The sequence below is a fragment of the Oryx dammah genome, unplaced genomic scaffold (genome assembly GCF_014754425.2).
Source record: "Oryx dammah isolate SB20612 unplaced genomic scaffold, SCBI_Odam_1.1 HiC_scaffold_23, whole genome shotgun sequence".
NCBI lineage: Eukaryota > Metazoa > Chordata > Mammalia > Artiodactyla > Bovidae > Oryx > Oryx dammah.
This window is the reverse complement of record NW_024070207.1, coordinates 35,087,941-35,111,063: the sequence shown is the minus strand read 5'-3', so window position 1 is coordinate 35,111,063 and position 23,123 is coordinate 35,087,941. Positions and strand designations below refer to the sequence as shown.

Sequence of the window (23,123 nt, the reverse complement as noted above, 5' to 3'; positions counted from 1 at the left end):
GGGGGGTGGGGGGGGTGGGGGTGTGTGGGCAGGCGGGGGGCCGGGGGATGGTGGCGTGCATTGGGGTGGGACAGACAGATGCCACCCAGTGCTGCCCAGAAGGTGGCAGGCAGGGGATGCTGCCCAACTTTCACAGGACACTAAACATGCCCTGAGTGGGAGGGGCCTTCAGCCAAGAGCAGGTTAGCACAGGATCAGCAGTTTATACAAACTGACCTTTGGAGGTGGGCCAAAGCGCCCTGGCAGAGGGAGTTTATCTATTGCCCCATCCCCACTGACCCCACTTCTCTCACCACTGCCAATCATCCTGATGGCTGCTTTCCCCCACATGTGTGATTGAGCATCTCCTGTACCTGACACCCATGTGCCCCCTGCCTCCCTGCCTGCCGCCCCGTCCAGTTGCTTCTACCTAGCTGCTCTGTGTTCTCAAAGTATCGTGCCCTGGGGCTCAGCCTGGAGTCAGGCTGGAAAGACAGGAGGGTTCTCATGGTCATGACTGGCAGGGTTTATTGTCCCCATTTGGGCAACGGTAGAAGTAGTTATCATTCCGTGGTTGTGGCGGGTGGGTGGGGAGCTCGATGTGCTGCTTGTAACCCCCTGACCTCCTGGTTCTACTAAGAGCATACAGCTGCCAACTGCCTAAACAAAGATCGACGTGTGTGTGTGTGTGTGTGTGTGTGATGGTGGCCCATGTACTACCGGTGGCTGCCCTTCTGCACTGAGGCCCCAGGGGAGGAATAAGCCCATGTGACTGGCAGGTAAGAAAAGGCCACTGAGCCGGCCAACAGCCTTTTATTTATGCCTGAAGGGCGAGCAATGGCTGATTGGAGTGCTGGCCACCAGCTGCCTTCCACTGAGAGTTTGAGTGCTCAGGGCCAGGCCCTCTCAGGGTGCCTTCACGCCCATGATTTCATACCGTCCTCATGTTACCCCTGAGAGGTAACTAAGTTCCTATTACATCCAGGTAGAAGAGAAGAAACTGGCACACAAAGGTGATGTGACTTGCCTGGCTAGTTAATAGCTATCTTCAGGGAGGGGAAAGGAAGGAAATTGGAGACAAGGGAGAGAAGGAATGAGACACATTCATAGGGCTGTGTCAGAAGGTAGGTGAAGCTCATATGCCCCTGAGCCAAAGGACAGGGCACCATGGGAATTCCCTGGTGGCCCAGTGGTTAAGACTTGCAGGGGCCACACGTTCAATGCCTGGTCAGAGAACTGGATTCCCACATGCCATGGGATGCAGCCAAAAAGTAAACAAAAGGACAGGGCACCATGAGGTTAAAGGGGTTCCACAACAGGAAGGGCTGGTTCTAACCCACCCAAGCAGTGCTGGAGTCCAAATGTGCCTTTCATTTAAGCTGGCAGGTACAGTATAGGCAAAAAGGTTTTCTCAAAGACTCATCCAGCTTTACCCCAAACCCTTGAATCAAATGCTCTACTGCAGGCCACTACCAGCAGGAGATACAGATGACCTAGAGTCAGAGGCTGGAAGAAACTTCCAGTAAATATAACTTGGATTTTTCTTCCATTGTCTTTTGGCTAAGGCCACCAATCAAAACCTTTTGGAGTTTAGGAGTCAGGGAAATGCAAGTCAAAACCACAATGAGAAACCATTTCATACCTGCCAGGATGGTTACAATTAAGAAGTCAGCTAATAATAGGAGATTTGCACACTTCCAGTGCAACTATAAAATGATGCAGCCACTTTGGAAAATTGGCAGTTCTTCAAAAGGTTAAATATAGTTACCATATGACCCAATACTTTGAATCATAGGTATATACACAAAGAAAATGAAAACATAGGTCCACAGAAAAACTGGTACACAAATGTTTATAGCAGCATTATTCATAAAAGCCAAAAGGTGGAAACAACCTGTATGTCTGTCAACTGGTGAATGAACAACCAAAGTGGTATATCCATACAATGGAATATTATTAGGCCATAAAAAGAAAGGAAGCACTGACATATGGTACAATATGGATGACTGTAGAAAACATTATACTAAGTAAAAGATGTCACAGAAAACCACACATTATATAATACCATTAATATGAAATGTTAACTAATAAAGGGAAATCTATAGAAAAAGAGAGTAGATTAGTGGTTGCCTAGGACTTGGGAGAGCAGGCAGATTAGGGAGGTGATAGCTAATGGGTATGGGGTTGTTTGGGGGATGATGAAAACCTTCTAAAATTGATTTGGTGATAGTTTGCACATATCCATGAATGTACTAAAAGCTACTGAATTATATACTTCAGATGGATAAATTAGATGAGATGTGAACTATGTCTCAATACAGATGTTTAAAAAAAAATTAGAAGTGGGAAGAGGAGGGAAAAGGAGGAAGCCATTTTAGCTCATGATGCCATGAAAATCTACGGCAGGCTTCTGGGCCACTAGGCCTGTGTTGCCATGGAGACTGCCTTGGAGTGAAGAGTGCTTGTCAAATAGGGATAATCATGTCTGCCCTACATATCTCACAGGATGGTTGTAGGTCTCAAATGAGATAATAGATGTCAAGGCACATTGAAACGCTAAATTCACCACACAAAAACAGAATTATTGTCATTAAGATGGCGCCTGTTGGAACAAAACAGCACACAATACTATGACTGACTGCAAGCATGCTACAAAAATAGGCATATATACTCAAAGGGTAACGTGAAAATTGCCTATGTGATAGAATCGCTATTTTAGGGTGGTTAGGGTGGTAGGAGAGTGGATGTCACAAGTTCCTGTTGTGTCATTTGCCTTTTCAAAAAGAAAAAGATGGTTGCTCTCAGCTAAAATAATAAGGGATGGATCTGATATAGGAACCAATCTATTCTTGGCCCCAAAAGAGAACTGGGCAAAAAACCTTTCTCTCCCACCCCATAGTTTTCCCCCTGCCCAGAAATGATCTCCTTACATGCCAACACTGACTATGTGAATTCCACTAAGCTTGGCAAGTGAGGGACTGACTCAGGTTTGTGAGGAGAGTCCAAGAACAAGCTGGGATTGAAACAATGTTGCAAATCACCCTTGCCCAGATCCATCCATACCCAGGACTTTCCCTCAGGCTAACCTGCACTGTTAGCCAAAGACTGAAATGGAATAAAATTTCACTGATCCACAGAATATCCTATGATTCAATTTTGCTCTAATTCACTTGTTTTAGAAAATATACAGTTCCAACTAGTTCATGGGATGTTTTCATTTTCTTTTTTATTTATGGATTTTCAATTGCTTTATGTTTTCATTTTCACTGTTGGTTCAGTTGGGGATAAAAATAAGTGTCTGAGTGGGTTGTGGGGGCTCAGTAAGCAGTTTAGCTTACTCTTGCTTGGGATTTGTGGGCCAGATCAGGGCCACGCTATGACCTCCCTGGGACTTTTGCCATTTGCGGACTCCTTCCTCCATTCAAAATATTGAATTGGATGTTTCATTTATTTTAATCATATGTTATGACTGCGTTGGTATAAAGACAAATTTCTATTACATGTGAAAAGTTGTTGGTTTTTTTTTTTTTTTTTTTTTGCCTAAAAGGTCATCATTTTTCCTCTGATTTGAAAATAAATTCTATTTTTCTGGGACCCTATAAAAGTTCATGGTTGTGGGCACTGTGTCTATTGAGCCCAATGGAAGAGGGTGGCCTTAGGCCAGATTAAGAAAGCACAGAGTGAGGGGTGAGGGTTCCTCTAGCGGGGCCCACGGGAAGGACCCGAATCCCAGGCTTCCCTGAGAAGAAGCACAGATTTGGGTTTCAGGCCTTCCTCGAGGCTTAGCTTCTCCAGAATTGGAAGCACTTGGCGCCTGAACGCCAGGACTGGGATTGTTCTGGAGAATTTTAGTTCTGGGGCTTTCTCCAGACCCCAATCACTTCACTCCTCTCCAACTATGAAGACAGCAAAGTTCAATGATCCTAGAAAGGGTGTCTGGGGCAGGGATTAAGACTCTGCGTTCCCAACGCAGGGGCACATGGATTCCAGCCCAGGTCAGGGAACTCGATTCCACATGCCAAAAACAATGTGTCTGTCCTCATGGGCCACTCTTGTCACTGCTGGAGATGGTGAGGGGAGTTAGCTACCAGGGCTCTCTCCCTGCCTCCTCACTCCCAGTGCCAATTCCCTGGCCCCGATGCCCTTGTCTTTGACTTTTCCAAATCTCAACAACCTCCAGCCCCTCCCCCACTGGGAAGCATGGCCTGACCCAAGATAAACCACTCTGGCACCTAGAGTTCACCCCCCCAGCTCAGCCCCAGTGCTGTAGTGCATTCCGTGAGATTCTTATGTTGACGTCACCTCCATGGGACAGGGATCCTGTCTTCTACTTCTTCTGCACCCCTTACAGCCCTCAGCACACACCCGCTCGATGAAGCTTCCTTGTATCGCACACTTACTTTAACCCCAGACTAAAAATACTCACAATGTGTCTGGCAGCAAAGACCCCATCAACTATGGCACAGCAAAAGGCCGCAATCACACCAAAGCTGATAAAGACAATAGAAGCCACCAGCTGTTGGGGGACAAAGCAAAAGTGTCTGTTAGTCTTCCACTCTCACTGCTTCTGAGGATGAGGCGATCCCCAAGAGACCTCCTGGCAAAGCAGAATGCTGGCCCACCACCCCACGGGGAGGCCCTTTTCAGTAGCATGAGTGGGAGGGGGATGCAGACAAGGGGCCCCTGGAGCATGTCCTACATTTTCAGGGCAAGCTAAGAAATTCACTCCGTGAGTCCGTGAGTACCCAAGGAAGAGGAGGCTGAGGAATCAGGCTGCATGGCTCTTCCACTCTGAGACTCAGAAAAGTGTCAGACCTTTGATATCATGTAGTCCAACCCCTATTTTATTTACTATGGAGGTGGAGGCTCAGAGAGGGGAAATGGTGTGTCCCAGGTCACTGGCCAGGCTATGGAAGAGCCTGTGCCCATAAACTCCTAGTACAGTGACCTGCCCAACCCCTCATGACTGTGAGGCCCCACACAACCTGACATGGCCCTGCATCACAGAGGAAGGAGACCACACAACTTATGGCTTAGATGTCAAAGACATTTTACAAGGGTTGAAGTCTCTGAAATCGATCAATTCTGTGCAGTCAATACGAAAAAATTCAGGTATGAAAATTGCTGGAACTAGACTGCCCTATTCTCTGATCGTGTTAGGTAACAGAAATTTTCCTAATAATGTGTCTCCCATTACAAGGGTAATACTACAATCTAATGAGGAGGTAGGCATTTCTAGGTGTTTCCAGGGTCGGGAGTAGGTACTGCCTGAGCCCACCATCTACGCTTGTGAAAGTGTTAGTTGCTCAGCCATGTCCCAGTCTTTGTGACCCCAAGAACCGTAACCTGCCAGGCTCCTCTCTCCATGGGATCTTCTAGGCAAGAATACTGAGCGGGTAGCCATGCCCTCCTCCAGGGGATCTTCCTGACCCAGGGATGGAGCCCAGGTCTCTTGCATTGCAGGCAGATTCTTTACCATCTGAGCCATGTGGGAAGCCCCCATGTGCCCTTGTTGACCCTCAAAACAACACTCCTTGAGGTGCTTTTGTGGGAGGAAAGGGAGAAATAGGATGACATTAGGCTGCTCTCTAGGGATAAGAGAGGAAATAAAAGTCAAGACCACCCGAAGGTTCTCCCATCTCAACAGGCTACGAGGAAATACAGATCTCCTTTGGGAGTTGTTCAGAAACCTTGTCCCATAAATCTCACTTCACAGCAGTACAGAGGATTGGTAAATAATGGATGAACGATGTCATGAAATTGGCATTATTAGCTATGCTATGATCAGCTCTACAATTAGAACTCCCCTGTTACTTTGAATAATTTAAATCCAAAGTGCAAACACAACTGGCTGCGGGAGAGCCCAGGTGACATGGAAGAAGAGGACTATGCGAACTCCCCTGAGGCCGACTCCCCACACTGCTGGGGGAGAACATATGGTTACAGTTCTCTGTCCCTGGGGCTATTATGTTATCTGATTAAACTTGCTGTTAAATAGACTCCATTATCAAAGTCTAGATGCCACGGAGACTTGTACTGGGGAGGCTAATCAGTCCACCATCTGACCACTCACCAGGCCTCTTGATTTACAAGCCTATAAAACTACAATAAGCTTGCAATTCAGTCTGTACTTTCTTCTCTTGCCCTCTACAAAGCCTTCTCAGGCTGAAGCAGGAAGACACAACAGCTTGCCCTTGTGGGGCCCCATTCAGACAGAGAACTTGGTGAGTTTTACCTCCCAGTATATGCCCACCTTTCCTCTCCACCTCATCACACAGGTACCTTTGAACCAAGGGTCATGGGACTATCAGAGACCAACTTTGTAATTTTATTTTGTCTTCTTGTGCCCTATATGTATTTGTTCTATTAATTCAAGCCCCTTAGATGGAAATCTCAGGCTATACATCAGAAAGGGAGGGATAAGGGTGGCCACTAAGTGCAGGAATCAGAGTAGCAAAGGCACCCCAAGTGAGGACAGTGGCCTGACTGGCTACGCTGGCGCACTCATTCGCTGATGAGGGGAAAAGCAAAGGGGAAGATACAGATTATTCTATCCTTGTGACTTAAGGAGATGAGCTGGGCAACTGAGGGAGCATCAGGCAAGGTGAGAACAAGTCCCACAGCACAGGGTCGCTTTACAACAAGTTTCCCGGAAGCTTAGAGGAAGGTAGCTGTTTCTTTCGTGGTCCAATGTGGGCCAGCTTAGGAAGTGTGCTACCCATCCACAGAAATGTTGAGCTCTTTCAGATGAAGAAGTGGTCTGATTGTGTAGCCATGAAAACTTACCATCTGCCGTTTGTTCTCCACGAGGTTTGATCCGATGATTCCAAGGAACGATCCAAAGCCAAGCTGTAAAGCAACAGGGCATAGATGGTCAGCCTGACCACACACACAATCATTCCAGCCCCAGGACAGGATTCAGGATCGCAGAAAATAACCTGCTAAACCTGTGCAGTTGTTATGCACACAAATACAGTATGAGCTAAAAAAGCATTTCTCCCACCATTTACCAATTTGCCCCTGTAGATATGAATCTCACCTAAAAAGAAACTCAAGTTCCCGAAAGCTAAAAGTAAAAGTCAACCATAGCGTATCAGAACCTGCTGATTTCAATTTCCATATCCATTACCTAGCATGTGAATGGTGAAAAGCACGCATTATATTCTGATCTTTATCTTTTCTTTGAAAAGAGACCTTCTACCCTGATGCACGAATCACAAAATAAAGGTTGGAAATAGCAATTTTTGATGCATCTGCCACACTAATCAAACCCAGGAAGTACTTTAGAAATCAGCAAGCACCTTAACCTAGACTTAAAAAAAAAAAAACAATTTTTTTGAAAGCCTGTATTTGTGGTTGACCCACTGCAATTTATGTGAGCACTTATTCACCTCTTCTTCCATCTTTGCTTCATTTATAGACAGAAAGCATTCATTAAAGGGTGAGCAGAAATGGCAGTGTAAAATGCTGAGAAACAATCTCCCTGTCTTAGCGTCTGGGATGATGGCTCAGAGTAGCAAATCCCACTTTGCTCTCAGTTCTGCCATTAGTGGACTGAATCTGCCAGTCTCGGCTAGGAACAATCACTAACCGGTGGCCGTTATCAGGAATGAAAGTGGAAGAAGTAAAATGTGGTGGGAATGGACCAATAAATCTTAACGAAAGTCCAGTGGTGTAGTTACATTTCTCTTGAGCCTCACTAATGATCAGGCTTTCCATCTGCAGCCTTACTTTGGCTCACAGGGGTATCTCTCTCAGCCTGAGGCGCCCCCCCAAGCCTTATACCAGGCTTGGAAATCTAAAGGACCCAAAGGCTGGGCAAGAGCCTGGTGGGGCAGTGTAGGGGGACTGAAGGGAAGGAATGAATACAAATTTCCAAGGCTCCTTCTGCAGGGCCACTCAGCCAGCAGCCCTTCTTGGGAAATGCAAGCTGAAGAGCATAAGGGTGTATTCTGTGCCATCCAAGACCCTACAGAGAACATTCTCTCAACAGTTACTCTATGCCTGTCTCCTACCTGGTCTTGTTTGAAATGTAATTAAAATCAGTTGTGATAAAAGTATAGTGATTAGGGACATCCCTGGTGGTCCAGTGGTTAAGAAACCACCTTGCAGTGCAGGGAAAACAGGTTTGATCCCTGGTCAGGGAACTAAGATCCCACATACTGTGTAAGCCTAGGCACCATGACTAGAGAGCCTGTGCACCGCAACAAAATATCCCATATGCCACAACTAAGATCAGACATAGCTAAATAACAAATAAATAAAAAATTTAAAGTATCGTGATTAAAAGCTGGTCATCAGACTAGCCTGGCTTCTAAACCCAGCTCATTTCCTTGGGTCTGCAACCTTAAACAAACTGACTGACCTCCCTAAACCTCAGTTTCCTTAGCTGGAAAATGGGGACCATCGAAGTGGCTGTCTTGCAGGATTTTTTAAGGATTAGCCAGGATGCTACAGTCAAAGAACTTTGCACACGGCCTAGCACACAGCAAGTACTCAGTAAATAGGAGTTATTGTTCTAGCGATTATTATCACTTTTTAAAAAGACATTTAACTTTTGAGCAGCTCTAACCTGATTTGAGCTGGGAAATCCTATCATTCTTTGCTCTATTTCAGAAGAGTTTCATATTCTATCTTATCTGCCCTTCCAATATGTTCAGTTTCCATTTTTTCAGGAAGAATTCCATGAATAGTCTGTGCTTATGATACCCTAGGCCATTTGTGGAGATTGAAAGAAAGTCACTAAGGCAGCTTCTTACAAGGAAAATAAGTCCTTTTACTGAGTGGTTCATCAGTTTCCACAGATATTCACTGAATGTCTCCTGATCCCCAACGGCAACCTTTGCCTTAAGACAGGAAGCAAAGCAAACACACTCACTTCTGCTGACACTCTCAAATAACTCTCTGATGGCAATGACCAGAAGAGGTGGCCTGAAGCCTCATGGAATTGTCTGGAAATCCCAGGGCAGCCAGTTACTCTACCCAGTTCCCTCCCCTTTCCTTCCATTCCATTTCTATTCCACTCCAACTCATTCCATTTTCCAACCCTCACTGAGTACTTTTGTCACATAAATAAGGTGACATGGCCCCTGCCCTGTGCAAATGCATAGCCTAGTGAGGGAGAGAGTCTGTGGCCGAATGACCACAGGTGAGATAGAAACAAGGTGCTCAGGAAGCTGAGAATAATTCATTTTGTATTGTTCTTTGACTCTGCTATTCTTAGAAACTATGTGGTCTTGGGCTAGTTCTTTAACCACTCTGTGCTTCAGTTTCCTCCTCTATTAAGTGGGAATCACAATGATCTTGACCACACAGGGCTGCTGTGGGGATGAAATGAGACAAGGCATGTATGTAGTGTGACCTGCATCAGGGAGGCTGCTAAATACATGGTCGCTTCCAGATCTCACAGAGGAGGAGAGAAATGGGGCCAAAGACAGGCAGAGTTCACCAGGTGGGACACTAAGACCACCTGAGTTCTGGCTGGAAGAATTCACTCATCTGGATGATGGCACTAACTTGCCAGTGCCGCTGAAACTACTTTACATATGAAGAGCATTTGAATTTAAAGAAGCACTTGCCCTCCGTATTGATATGAGTCCGATTTGCTACACAGCAAAATGGAGGCCTAGAGAATTGTCTGGGCTTGTCCCCTCTGACAGCAAGTTCAGGCAAAACCAGGAGTGGCCCTCCGATCCCCTGACTAACAGCTGGTGTTCCTCCAGTCTCACTTTGCTGCATTTGTGGCTGCTGTGAGCAGAACAGTGACCTTTGCCACTGCCCACTCCCCTCAGGGAAGATGCTCTCTGCAAGGAGGGAGTGAGAGATCCTATTTGAGGAAGAGCTGAGCCAGTGAACTCAAAGGAGGAAAAAATTCAACAGAATTTCCTGCAAATAGGCAGCGGCCTCTAATCAACTGTTTGCTCCCCAGAGGCCTCAGAGAGGTAAGCTCTATGATCCTCCCTCGAGAACACCAAATCGTGGAATGTTCAGACCTTTGGACCTCCATCTCGACTCCCCATTACCTGAACAAATAACCAGCTTGCTTTGTTTGGGCTGCTCTCCAATTGTAGGGGGGAAAAAGACAAATCATTAGAAATCAGATTCCAGGGCTCTTTTTAGACTGCACCCATGCTTATTCCCATCCTGGAGATGAAGCTCAAAAAGATTAATCATTTGATAAGTTTTCACTGGACAGCTATTCTGGCAGGCTCAGTACTAGACCTGTGATTTGGAGGCCAGGAAATGAGGTGGGATACGATACCAAGACCAATGAGATAGCCTCAAGGAACTATAATTAGGTAATGGGTCTACAATCCCATTCTGTAATGCTGAAATCAACAAAGCTCTTAAAACCAAAAGGCTTTTTTGTAACTAACTTGGTGGCAAAATCTGACCTCAAACTGCTGTGAGGTTATTTTATAATGTTTATCTACTTAGTGTAAAAATTCACAGTTTACTGTAGAAAGATGAAGATGCTTGATTACTGGGTATATCTCAAGACTCCACTGGGATAGTTAGATAACATTGGGTTGGCCAAAAAGTTCACTCAGGTTTTTCTGAAGCTTATGAAAAACCCAAATGAACTTTTCAGCCAACCCAATATATGATAGATGCACAGTATTATCTTTCTAAAATATAAAAAGTAAATAAATTTGCAAACACAGCTGGCCCAAGGGTTTAGATAAGGGATTGCTGATGTGTATAAACAAAGCTAAATGAGAATATAGCCCAACATCCCACAAAACAGAATGTGACTATTTTCCAACAATTATGAGTAGAAAGAATCTAAGGTAGGGTGTTCAAAGATGGTAGGCACAACTGTGGATCCCAGTAGCTAAGAAATGTCCCAGCTGTCTTTAAGATAGGATAGAAAAGAACATTTGGATAAACAGAGACAGAGCACTGGGAGGACATCCCAGCCCAAGTAATGTTCAGGGGACTGTGAATGGACAATTTTGGGAAAAGAAAGGTGTGGGAGACCAGGCTGAGGGCATCTTCAGAGAGCTTTGAATGACAATGCTGAGGAAGCAACAGGAAGCTAGTGGAGGGTTAGTCCTATCAAGCAAATCAAGACTCAAAACTCATCTTTGAAACATGCTTACTAAGCAAGCAACTTTATCTTAGAATGATCTTATATTTTAGAAACAGCTTCAAACAAGAGGTAAAAAAAATTTCTGCCTCATTCACAATAAACCACAAAACTATTTTGTGGCTACAAAACCATAAAATCCCACTGTTCAGAGCTCCTTGTATTTCCTGAGCATTCCAGTTAGTCAAAATTTTGTTGGATTTCCAGAGTATTCACATGTGAAGCTGAAGCCACATTGGCCTTAGAGAAGGTTTCTGGGCTATTAATGGTTTTGAATGATCCCTGCTATCTCTGCCTCCTACTCCCCCATGGGAACTCTGATATAATTTTCAGTTAACTGAGCCTCCTCTTCCCCTGCCTGGGAAAGAGGACAGAAACCCCTGGTTTCTTTCCTGAAAGAAAACCCAGGTGGATGTGGGCCCTAGCAGTACAACAGGGTAGGGGAGAAGATGTTGGCATGAAAGACTTTTAGCACTGATCAGGTGGCCAACTCCATCTTGGGGGTTGCATGGGAAGCACATTTGGAGGCCTCGTTCTCCTGGATCTAAGCCTAGAGCTATAGAGAAGGAGTGGGCTTTCTCCCTCGTCTTTTCCAGCTTCATACAACCGAGGCTCTTGTTTTGTTTTATTATTATTTTTTTTTAGTCCTCCTGGGTAGAAAGTTCACTGGAACTCTTCTAAAATGGACAATGTCTTGAATATTTGAGGACAGTAAAAATCCTAAGCCAGTTTGTCTTTATGGGTTGGTTTTAATTTTTTTTAATGATACAGTTCAGCCTGTAGAGATGAGCACATCTTTAAAGATGTCTGTTGCACACATGCCTTAAGATGATGACACCACATTCTGGTTCAGGTACAGTAGTTAACACCCTATCAGAATGCACCTCATTGTCGAAGGGCATCTCATTTGGTAAAATAAAGATGCTGCAGAAAAGTGTCACGTGACTTAGAGTTTAAAAAATATGATTAGATTTTTCAGTGCCTGAGATCTCAATATTTTTAAATGAAGTGTATGGTAAGTCATCATATAATTGCCCCCTAATTGGTCTGTTTTAAAATTTTACATTCTCACATATGCATTTAACCAGAATTCTAAAATAGCAGTGTTGCAAATAAACTGACATTTTTTTCCCCAAATCTATACAATAGTTATTTATATTCAGACTGGCCAACTTGATAGTGTGGAATCTAAAGATGCCACATTTGGCTCATTCTGGTTTTATTGCTAAGCATAGTTTATTTACTGTGTTTTAGTTCTCCAAGTGGCTGCCGATCCATCTGAATTAAGACTTCCCCCAGGTGTTTATTAAAATACACGCCAAGGTAGGGAAACCACTGGCTTAGAGTCTATACAATAACTCTCTAATAACCAAACTATTCAATTAGTGAAAGCACCAAGGTCCCAAATAAATCTAGATTCTCAGGCATTCATTTTTTCAGAGGCATGAGTCATTATTGTATCTGTTATAACATGATATGACCTATCACCTCAAATGGATTTTTCGGCTGTTCAACCTGCAATCTTCCCCCCTTCACTTTCTATAATTAAAACCTATTTTAAAGAAACAATCTACAGGAACTATAAAAGCAAAAAGTTTAAGGTTAAGCCATAAGGCCAGTTCTCTGATTAACATTTCCATATCAGCTCTCAGTGAGACACACACACACAGAGACTCTCCCACTGCTTCAACTTCCAGTGCTAGCTGAACATCAGGTACTCCAATAACAATTACGAGCCCTCCTTCCTTTGTTAATGTATTCCAACCCAGCCACCCACGGGCAGATATTCTACAGAGAAGGTTTAGAGCCACTGTTCATGAATAGCAGCTGCTACTCTTAAATGACATGGAAAATACCTTCCCCTCACCCAGGGGGAGTCTGAATCTTGGCTTGAGCATGTGCTCAGCAGTCAGAAATCTCTTACTAAATGTAGTTACCTGAAGCCCACAAAGTCACACAGACCCTATAAATTGCTTTCCCAAGCCACCAAAATGCAATCTTACCCCCCCTCCATTCCCCCCTCCCTCATGGGTTTAAAAATAAAACCCAATTCTGCTGACGACTGGTTTTCTTGCCTCACCACAGGAAGTGGACTGGGTGAGTTCTCACATCACATGCTTAGCAGAGGGCACCAAATGCTGTTTGTGGGACACCTGCCCTTGGCTGAGGGGAGCTCTGTGGGCCCAAGGAGGAACTCCCCCAGTGGGGTGGGCGGCCTTCAGCAGCTGGGTGCCAGAGTCCAGGGCTATTGAGGAGGCTGACTGTGGAATCGGTGACCTAGGCAACAGGCGTCAGGCTTGGACACTCACAGTGCTGGCTTGTCAAAGGCATCCATCTTTAATCCCTTCCCCTTCCTTTGCTTCTCTCTCCAACCCCCACCACTCCAAAAAAGAGTAAAAAAGAAGAGAGACAAAAAAATAACAAATTCATCTGTCCTCTCTGATAACCTAAAATGTAAAAATAATAATAATAATAATAATCTCATCCTAACTAACTTCCTTCCCACCCTCTAGCAGTTACAATTGAGAAGCCATTTAATTGGTATTCAATTAAGTTTTGGGGGTCAGTAGTAGCATGTATAGATCCAAATGAGGTTTTTGTTTGTTTTTCTTTTTCCTCAACTCAACTGAGGTATAACTGACAAAATGGTATATATTTCATTTCATATATGATGTGGTGATTTAGTGTCCAATGAGGTTTTGTATGCAGAGTTCAGCACTTTCCCGAGTGGATTGCATGCAGCCTGGGGATGGGTAAAACAATCCACTCAAGTAGGGAAAGAAATTATTCGAACTCTTGTTTCCTATTTTTTGTTTATCTGAAAGAATAGGAAATTGCGAGTTGCAATTATTCAACACACGGACTGTCACTGGCGCCCCCCCTCCGAGTGAACATCAGGTGACAAGGCAGCTATCCTTTGGGAGGAGAGCAGTTTGAAAGCAGCAGGGGGTTGGGGGTGGGGCAGATTATGTGTGCCCAGATAGTCTTATCTAGTCTTCACTAGTGGCAACAAAACGGACAAGGGGTGAGCAAAGACTCCTGTTGATAAACTACAAAGAAGATGACCGTAATAAAGTAACACAGTGAGAAAATGACAGGAAGTCTCAGGGTAAGCTCTTTGCCACCCTGTGAGAGTACATTCAAAATGCAATGATGCCAATGACAATCATATCTGAGAAGAAAGTCCCACATATTCAAAATTATCTAGTAGGTTACTTGAAATAAGGATTTATAGCCACTAGCTTTAATGAGACTTCATACAAAGTGTATCATTCCTTGAAATTTTAGTTAGTATGAAGATATTAAAAATTAAAAGTGCATTCACTTTTATCTAATTTTGAATTTCCATTTTAATAGGTTTATGAACATGTATATAATTTGTAAGTGAATACGTATACATATTTTAGGAGTGGATATTCCACATATTTTTCCTGAGAGGACGGCAGGATGACTTTGGAGATCAGTGTGCTGTGGGTCATAAGACTATCAAGCTGCAAGGGCCCTCAGAGTTCAAGTAAGGTCGGGTGACCTCTGTTATGTATAGGAACCAGATGCCCAGAAAGGAAAGAATCTCAGCCTAAGGTTAACACTGCTAACTGCTAACATCTCCTAGATAAGAAAACTGAGGTCCAAAGAGTGAGGGGAGATTGCTCGGGATCACACTGCTAGTTAGGCATGGAGCTAGGGTTCTTCTTAGTCCAGTGCTCTTCTAAATAGACCCGAGTTGTCTCTCTATATGAACACAGAGATATATAAAGGAGGAAAACTGAGCAAAAACAGAAACTCAAACAGAATTGAAAGCCACCAGAGTAGAACCAAACGTCTCTAGCTGGCAAGCTGCTGAGACCTACCTATGCCTCTGATACTTACAATAACTCCTGGGTAATAACCTCCAACAGTCACATTCTGGGTCCTGGTGGTTGCAGCGAGGCCCACCGTGAGAATTAACACGGACACAATGAGCAAAGTCACGGTGACATAGATGGAGTTTCGTTTCCTCCGATTGAAGGCTCCTGAAAGCACATAGAGAAACTGAAATTGCCCATTTCGGCCGCAGAAGGGATGGACTTAAAGAAAAAAGTCGCTAGGAAGGTGTTCCTTCCCTACTCCCTACTCTCTGGGGAGTGGGATGACGGAGAAGAGATGGAGCTTTAGGTTTGTGCAGTCGTCAGGGGTTACGTTTACAGTAAAATATATACATTTCCGGTTTGAAAATAAACATCAGAAGGAACTGTACCAGTTACATAAAAACAAAACACATTTTTGTGCTTTTGGCATCTGATAAAAGATGTGTCATACACACTTAGTGGAGTGTTTTTTTAAGCCAAATTACAAGGTGTATGATAAAGGAAAAGAGTACTGTGAAGATATTAAATGACAATATTTTAAAGCCAATATGCAACTAAGAAGGGTTTTCTCATAAGCTGGAGATATGAAATTTCATTTTCAGTGTAAATACCAGAACCAAGCCAGGTACTGGGATTTTTTTTTTTCATTTATTTCTGACATTTGCCACCTCATGTATAAACTTTAAAATGGTGTGTTGGCAAGATTTGCCACAAAACAAATGTGTGTAATAAAGTAAATGTTTGGAGGCCATTAGTCCCCAAAGATCTGTATCAGGGGAGGTAGATGGGGAGGATTGTAGCTTACATTGTTTAGGCTTATGTGAGAGTGACATAAACACGAATGATGACCCGTTCTCCTGCCCAGTGCTTATCAGACATGATAGCGCAAACCAATATATTTTTTTAAAAACAGGCTTATGAAGTCAGATAGAAAAATGGTATGTGACTCGTTTTTCAATTTAATTTTTTTTTAAAGGAGTAGAGCACTGTTCAACACTCCTCGTTCGGAGGGGGTTCTCAACAGGAAATAGGAGGGATGAGGTACCACCTAGGAGTTCTCATAAAAATAAGCAACTAGGGGACTAGTTCTGAGAGTCCAGTTCTCTAGAGAGGAGTGTTATGACGGGGTCGCCCACCCAGGTGGCTTGGCTGTCATTTATGGGCCTGAAGAGGCCACTTGGGACTGTTTCTAGGACCCCGTCATTCTGGGAGGCCTCGCTGCAGCCTCAGGAAGCGGCTGCCATTGAAGCTCAGACTGCACCACTGGGAGGGAGGGAGGGGAGAGGGGCTGAAGGAAGCGGGGTGGAGGGGGGGACGAGAAAGCCAGTGAGACCCAGGAGGCCTGGCGGTGCCGAGACGGAGGGGCTGTGGCTGGCCCTGCAGCCCCCAGCAGACGCCGCCTCCCCTGAGGGAAGAAGAGCCACCCTGGGTGAGCCCCACCATCCATCTCCTCTCCCCTAGTGCGGTCCTTGCCTCAGGCTCCAAGGGAGAGGGGAGGGGCTGGCGGTCTCTCCCTTGACGTCAGCCTCGAAAGTGAGGGATGTGACTCATCAGGGTCATTTCTAATATGGGCCTATTCTAAGACCATTTTACATCGAAATGTAGAAGTGGCCTGAGTGTTTAGAGGCATTCACAGACTAAAGCGTCATGTCGCAACCTGGGAGGAGAGGTAAAGTGAGTTGGGAAAGGGGGCTCTTCTGGGGGGTGTGTGCTGAGTCCCGCCTCCAGGGGAAAACCTCAGGAGAGCTGGAGACACCCGTGTTATTAGGGCCCTTCGTGTGAGACGGCTCTTTGGGCTGCAAATAGGGAGCTGACTGCTGGTAATCAGAAGAGCTGAGCGGGGAGGCTTGGACTGCGAAGGGTTGGGGTGGGGGAGCAGGATTGATTTCTCCTGTTTATCTGAAGGTGTTACCCTTCCTCTGGATTGCAGGGACCTTAAATGAGTCTCTAAACCAGGGTCCCCACATCCATTTGATGACAGCTTCTCAGTGAATCTGCTAGTTGGCTCCACAGAGGGGCTCTAACATAGACTTTACTGGTAAAGAATTCGCCTGCCAGTGCAGGGGACACAAGAGACTCTGGTTCGATCCCTGGGTCGGGAAGATCCCCTGGAGAAGGAAATGGCAACCCACTCCAGTATTCTTACCTGGAAAATTCCATGGACAGAGGAATCTGGTGGGGTCCCCAAGAGTCAGACATGACTGAGTGTGCAAGCACACAACATAAACTTAGCCACATGGCCTCCCATCCCTGTCTGCATTTCCACACCATATGAGCCCTCCCAGACCGCAGGCTAGCCAAAGAGAGTGAGAAGACAGCCGGACACAACAAGGGCATCTTTGTGACACACGAAAGTGTCTCAACACCTTACAGGGAAAACACTTCACCCTAGAGTCTAGAGGTGGGGGAGTGTGTATATACGGTCTTGGTCTTTCTAAATTTGGGGCTATATCACTCACCTGGCTCCTTCCCGGCCAACTGGCTTTTGATTTTATTCACAGCTCTCGGGTCTCCTTAGCAAATATCACTCTAACTCTTAAAAGCATAGGAGTCAGGTCAGAAAAGTGACTCAGCAAACCACATGGTGTCATTTGAAAATCTGTTTTTTGTTTTTTTTTTTCTACTGCTTCAGAACCTGAATTGAAAATCCAGTCAGTTGAGAAACCCAGGCAGAGATCCTGGAGCTCCACAGGGGCCTGCCCCCCAGATAGGATTAGCTTTGGATCAAATCCCTAAGAAAACTCTCCTATCACTAGGTTGAATATCTATCCTCTGGCCCCTCACACCCTCCCCCAAGTCACCCCTTGTTTTATACTATAAGGACTAAAATTGTGTAGAATGAAATCATCTCTAGCTGAACTTAGAGAGCTGACCATTTTAAGGAATCCCAGGGTGAATCCTTTTTAAAAGTGAAGAATCACCCTTCCATTTATCTTTAGAGGCACTTTGACCGAAAAGTCACATCTTCCTCGAGCAAGAAACACCTGTTCTCTGATGGTGTGTTCCAGGCTCCCCAAAACAGCTCTTTGTGTCTGCTTAGGACATTTTCCTGGCTGTTGTTTTATTGAAGAACTGAGAAGCAGAGTTCTGTTCTTCTTAGGATACAATGCGGGGCCGGCCTTAGATGTTCCCACATACACCAGGACATCTTATTCTGATTTAAATCAGTGTATCAGAAAAAAAAAAAAAAAAACCTCAAACACCATGAGGTACTTCAGTACAGCCGCAGGTATGTGAAAACAGCGCCCACCAGTGTCTGATTCCTAGTGAGCAGTCAGTACTTGTTGAATAAACAGGAGGCCACATCTCAGAATCGCTTCCTTTCTAATCAAGAAGGCTATGGGGTTGGGGGGGGTTGTGTGAATAAACATGAGGGACACTCATAGAATTGTCTTTTTTTAAATAGTGTGCATCTCAGGGCTCCCCAGCACAAAAAGCCTTCTGCCCAACCAGTGGGACAATTCCACTGGCTCCCAGTAGCCTGTCTATGTGGTGCCCAGTATCTTTCTGTTTAAACAACAACCACCCCTGCAACCACCAGCAGTGGGAGAGTCTGAATCCCGTCATTGGCATTGCCTGCCCCTCTCCGCCCCCAGCAGCCTCCCTGCAGAACCACTGCAGCCCTCCCTCTCTGCAGTGCCCCACCTCCACCCCAGATTCATGACAACCAAGATGCTCTGCTCTTGAGAAGGGCCCAATTATTTGCCATCTCCACCCTTCCAAATACAGCCAGCTTCTCCCTCCTCCCAGTCTCCTCCCTGGTCAGAGCCCCCACCTGCACTGCGGTCATTGAATCCGGGTCCCTCCCTTCCTCTCAGACATGCTCAAAATTCACCTCCTCCAAGAAGTTCTCCTTGATCAAGCTTGCTCTCCTCTAATCACTCATTATTTCATGTCCCTGAGTTCCTAGCTACCTCACTCAGTAATACTGTCTATTCATTATAACTGCTACAGTTATGCTGTAATTGTGCATCTGGTCCACAACCCATAAGATATCCACCAGTCCCAGGATTATATATCTGACAGGAACCAAGGTGTGGGTTGTCAGAAGGTAGGATGGATGGTGTCTGCTCACTTTTTTTTTTTTTTAACCTTGTACATGTTCCCGATTCCCACCTTGACGACACGGGATGCAGTCTCTATCAGAGTGCAGCAAGGACTGAGGCCCATAATTCTGTCCTGTGTACTAGGTTGTTGTTGACTGGCTAATCCTTCACGCTGACCTTTGAACCCACTAGGATTTGCTTACCTGGGTCAGCTGGACCATACAGGGTGGGTCTCAGGAAGTCCAGCGTTGAGCATCCATGGAAACAGGTGGCTGCCCACGCAAGAGCCTCAACGCTCTGCCAATTTCCCAAACGTTTCCTTAAAGGTGCTGAAATCCCCGCTTCGGGAAATACTTTGATCAGAGACCTCCAAGTCCACCGGTGAATTACAAATGTGTTATTTGCAAGGGAAGGTGAGCCCCGCTGTAGTAGAGGTGCTTTAGCGCCTGGGGGCGGTGTTGCCAAAAGGGAGATGGGGGTTGCCGGGAGGGGCATGAAGGGGCGCCGGAGTCAAATTTCAAATTACCGTCCAAGCGCCTGCTCCGCCCAGGTCGCGGACTCATCGCTCATTCCCAGGCAGCCGGCAAGCGTAGAGTGCAGGCACCTTGGTGCAGTGTGTGTCTCTGTGTTTTCTATTTTATTGTTTTGGCTGAGGTTGTGTCCTGCGTGTAGAGGGAATTCCCTCAGAAATGCTGCCCTTGGAGGCTGAAACACTAACCCACCCACCTCCACTTCCCCTCCCCCATGCAAGGGAAGGTGGCGTTGCCAGGGCTGAGGTAAGTGGGAGCAGCTCCGAAGTAGCCCAGACGCTGATTCAGGCCTGGGCTGTGCGGGACCTACGCCAGGGAACTCCGGGGAGACTCCCCTGTCCAAACTCTGGAAACCCAGGGTTACCACTCGACTCGGGAATTTGCTCTGCCTTGGGTCTGCGCACTTTACGAAGCGGGCTGCATGGAGCTGGCTCGCACGTCCATATGGGATCTGTAATTCTTTTTCCCGCAGTGTCGAGTCTGGACTGGGCGAAGCCCACTCATCTTCTTGTTGCGCAGATGTTTCGGGAAACGCCTGATTGGCTGAGGGCCCCTGGGAGCCCAAGAAAGAACTCTCTTGGGTGCCTAAGAGCAACGCTCTAACCCGGGGTCCCTAACGTGCCCACTCCCGCACTGGCAGAGGGGCTGGCACGGGCGGCCGGCTTTGCAGGTGGTTGTGGCCGCTGCGGGAATGCGCGCAGCCGGAACCTCGCACTCTGCCATCCGGCCCTCGCCTGCACGCCAGCCCGGCGTCGAGGAGCCAGGGCTGCGTTGGCGCCACAGCTGGCCAAGGTGAGGAGTGCATTCTGTGTGCGTGTGAGCTTGTGGAGGGAGGGGGGCTTCGCGCGCGCGCACACACGCGCGCGCGTTGAGGTGGGGGGCGGGTAAAGAGACCTGGGGAGTGGGGAGAGTCTGGTACTGCTGTGTTCTGGATTCGGATCTGAGCCCTTGGCCTTATTTGTACCACGTTGCAAATAACTACACCCTTAAAAATAATTTTTTAAAAAAGCAAATTCTTGTACTGAATAGGCAAAACCATTAAAAAATACGGATCTTTCCACCATCAAGAGATAGTTTCTGGGGCCCCTCGGGTGAACGAATTCTGTTGAGACGGAGTCTTTTGCAGGCAGTAGGGAGCTTACGTAGGGAGTTCAGCCCTCTCCCTGCCCCCTCCCCTCGATGTTCCCGCAAATTCTTTGGAGAAGACCTGAGCAGGGTGGATGGCAATAATTCGGGACAGAGGGATTTTGCAGAATGTAAAGTATGTTGGAAAGCGGGGATTCAATGTGGTTCAAATGTATACGAGGCGAATGTGAAGATTAGGTGGAATCGTGGCTTGACGATCCCCTCCCGCTCTCCTGGGCTCCAAATTAATTTCTCCGCCCAGTGAAATCATAGGGCTTGGGAAGGTGCCTAACAGCTGAGGGGGGACGGGGGTTTTTTGTTTGTTTGTAACTACCTAAAAGTGGCTTCGAGGAGCAGCCAAGTTGATGCCTGGAGGCAGCTGTCCCCCACTTTTCAAGAGGAAAGGTGTTGAACAAAATCAGGCTAGTGGATCCCCCCTCCCCCTCCCTTCCACCCGGAGAGGAAAAGCGCGACTTCAGAAGATGCGCGGGTTCGCGCTCCCTCTTTCTTGCGCTTTCACTCGTTCTCCCCCCTCCCCCCCCTTTTTTTTACAATCAACGCACACTCCGTGCTCTAGGAACAAAATAGGAATCAAATTCCAGGAATGTTGATCCTGCCGCTGCAGACAGCCGAGCTGGGCTGTCTTGAGAGATTCCTAAGGAATTCCCCTCCTGCCAGCCCCCCGCCCCGTTTCTTCTTACCCCCCTCCTGCTGCCCATCCCCCAGGGTTGCGCAAGCCCCCCCATCAGTGAGGTGCAAGTCAGGCTTCCCCCCACTGCAGCTCTGAATTTCAGGGCAGCTTCGACAGAGTTGGGAGGGGGCGAGGACCCTGTTTCTTCTAATTGTCTTTAGTGGTGAGCTCTTAGAAGTGACGGGGACTTTGCAAAGAGGGAGCGTCGAATGGAAAGCGAAGGCGCAGGTTGCAGGGAAGTGTTTTGATCCCCCAGACAGCTCAGATTTACCGCCGGCTGCAAGTCTGTCGGCACACGCACACAAACACGCGCACACCCGCACTCGGGTAAGGGATACTCCGACGCAAGCTGGGCGGTCGCAGCTCCGCGCGTCGCCCCCGCCCCCGCCGGGCCGCTCCCCTGGGGCTCGGGTCCACGACCCCGATGCTGGGGCGCGCGGACCCCCCTCCTTCGCCCCGCTTCCCGCCCCATGGCTCCCCGGAGCGGCCCGAGCGCTCGCGGTCCAGGGGGCAGCGTACTCACTCCTGGCCGCCGCCGCCCAGAGGCAGGGAGGCTAGACTTACCCATGGAATCCGGCAGGGACATGTCGCTGGACCGCTGCTGAGTCAGGGACTGATGCATGGTGAGAGCTGCCCTGTGGCCCCGGCCCCCGAAGCTGCTTCAGGCGCCCCCGGCTCAGGGCGCCCCGCAGAGCATCCTACTCCGCGGTTGCCGCTCCCCGTCCCTCCGGAGAGCTGAGAAGAGACTGCCTCAGTTGCAAGCTGCAGCCCAAGTGCCTCCTCCCCCTCCCTTCCCCTCTTCTCCCTCCCTCCTCTCCTGCCTCCCTCTGCTCCGGGAGGCAGCAGCATTGGCGGTCCGAGCAGCGACGTGCGCTTGCGCAAGACCCCTCTCCTCCCTCCCCCTCGGCCCCCTCCATCCTAGTTATCCACCTCCCAGCCTCCCAAGCCAGACAGGGAGCCGTTTTAGCCCCTTGGGGCCGGGACGGCGTAGAGAAAGAGGGGGAAGCCACAGCCTGGGGCCGAGTGGCCTTCTCTGTACTTTGGAGAGAGGGTCTTGGGCTAGCATCCTGTTCTAGGATTTATAATTGGGGAGGGGGCAGAGTAAGAGGTTCAGAGCTGAGAACACACACACACACACACACACACACACACGCACACGCACATTTGTGCAGGTTTGGTCTTAGTGCTTCCAGAATGACATAATGGAGCTGGAGATGATCCAGAGAAGGGCCACTCTATAATCAAGGAGATGGGGGAGGGTAGAGGGGGTTGCCATATGAAGATAGATTAAACAAATGCAGACTCTTCAGTCTAGAAAGATAAAGGCTGGGAAGGGATGTGACTAGAGTGTATAAAATTATGTAGAGATGGAGGGAGGGAACACAGCCTTATTCACCAAATCTGAGAATTCTAGAACCAATAGCCCCCTAAAAGCTAGATGTAGATTCAGCAAAAAGTAAATATGACTCTGCATCAGCACCTGAATTTGTGCTTTTGTTCAAGGTTCTTTTAGGTCAACGATCTCATTTTCTCATCACAGCAGCCATGCAAGGCAGGAAAAGGAGGTATCAATAACTCCATTTTACAGATGGAGAAACTGAGTCTCAGAGAAGAGATGAAAAATTCCTGTATTCACTCAGCTAGTCAGTGACAGAGGTGGAATGTGAACATAGATTGGTTGGACTCCCAGGTCAGTGCTCTTTCTGCTAAGATAGCTAGTAGAGAAATGCTATTGTGTATAGCACGTTGAAAACCTGAAGAATTCATTAGCCCGGAAAGGTGCAACAGGATGAAAACACAAGTAGCTTCGCCAAG

At 47.0% G+C, this 23,123-nt stretch overlaps 1 protein-coding gene across 2 annotated transcripts in view; it reads right to left on the bottom strand.

The window, feature by feature from the left end:
• Positions 1 to 22,056, bottom strand: part of TMEM255A (transmembrane protein 255A) — a 51,409-nt gene extending 29,353 nt beyond the window's left edge. The window contains exons 1-4 of one of the 2 annotated variants that reach the window (XM_040265246.1): positions 21,873 to 22,056; positions 14,939 to 15,081; positions 6,766 to 6,828; positions 4,406 to 4,495 (exon numbers count right to left, since the gene is read on the bottom strand). In XM_040265246.1, coding sequence (XP_040121180.1) covers positions 4,406 to 4,495; positions 6,766 to 6,828; positions 14,939 to 15,081; positions 21,873 to 21,930 — 354 coding nt within the window. In that variant the 5' untranslated portion in view covers positions 21,931 to 22,056. The remainder of the gene's footprint in view (positions 1 to 4,405; positions 4,496 to 6,765; positions 6,829 to 14,938; positions 15,082 to 21,872) is intronic. The other variant, XM_040265247.1, reaches the window with a different exon arrangement.
• Between the last annotated feature and the right edge of the window lie 1,067 nt (positions 22,057 to 23,123).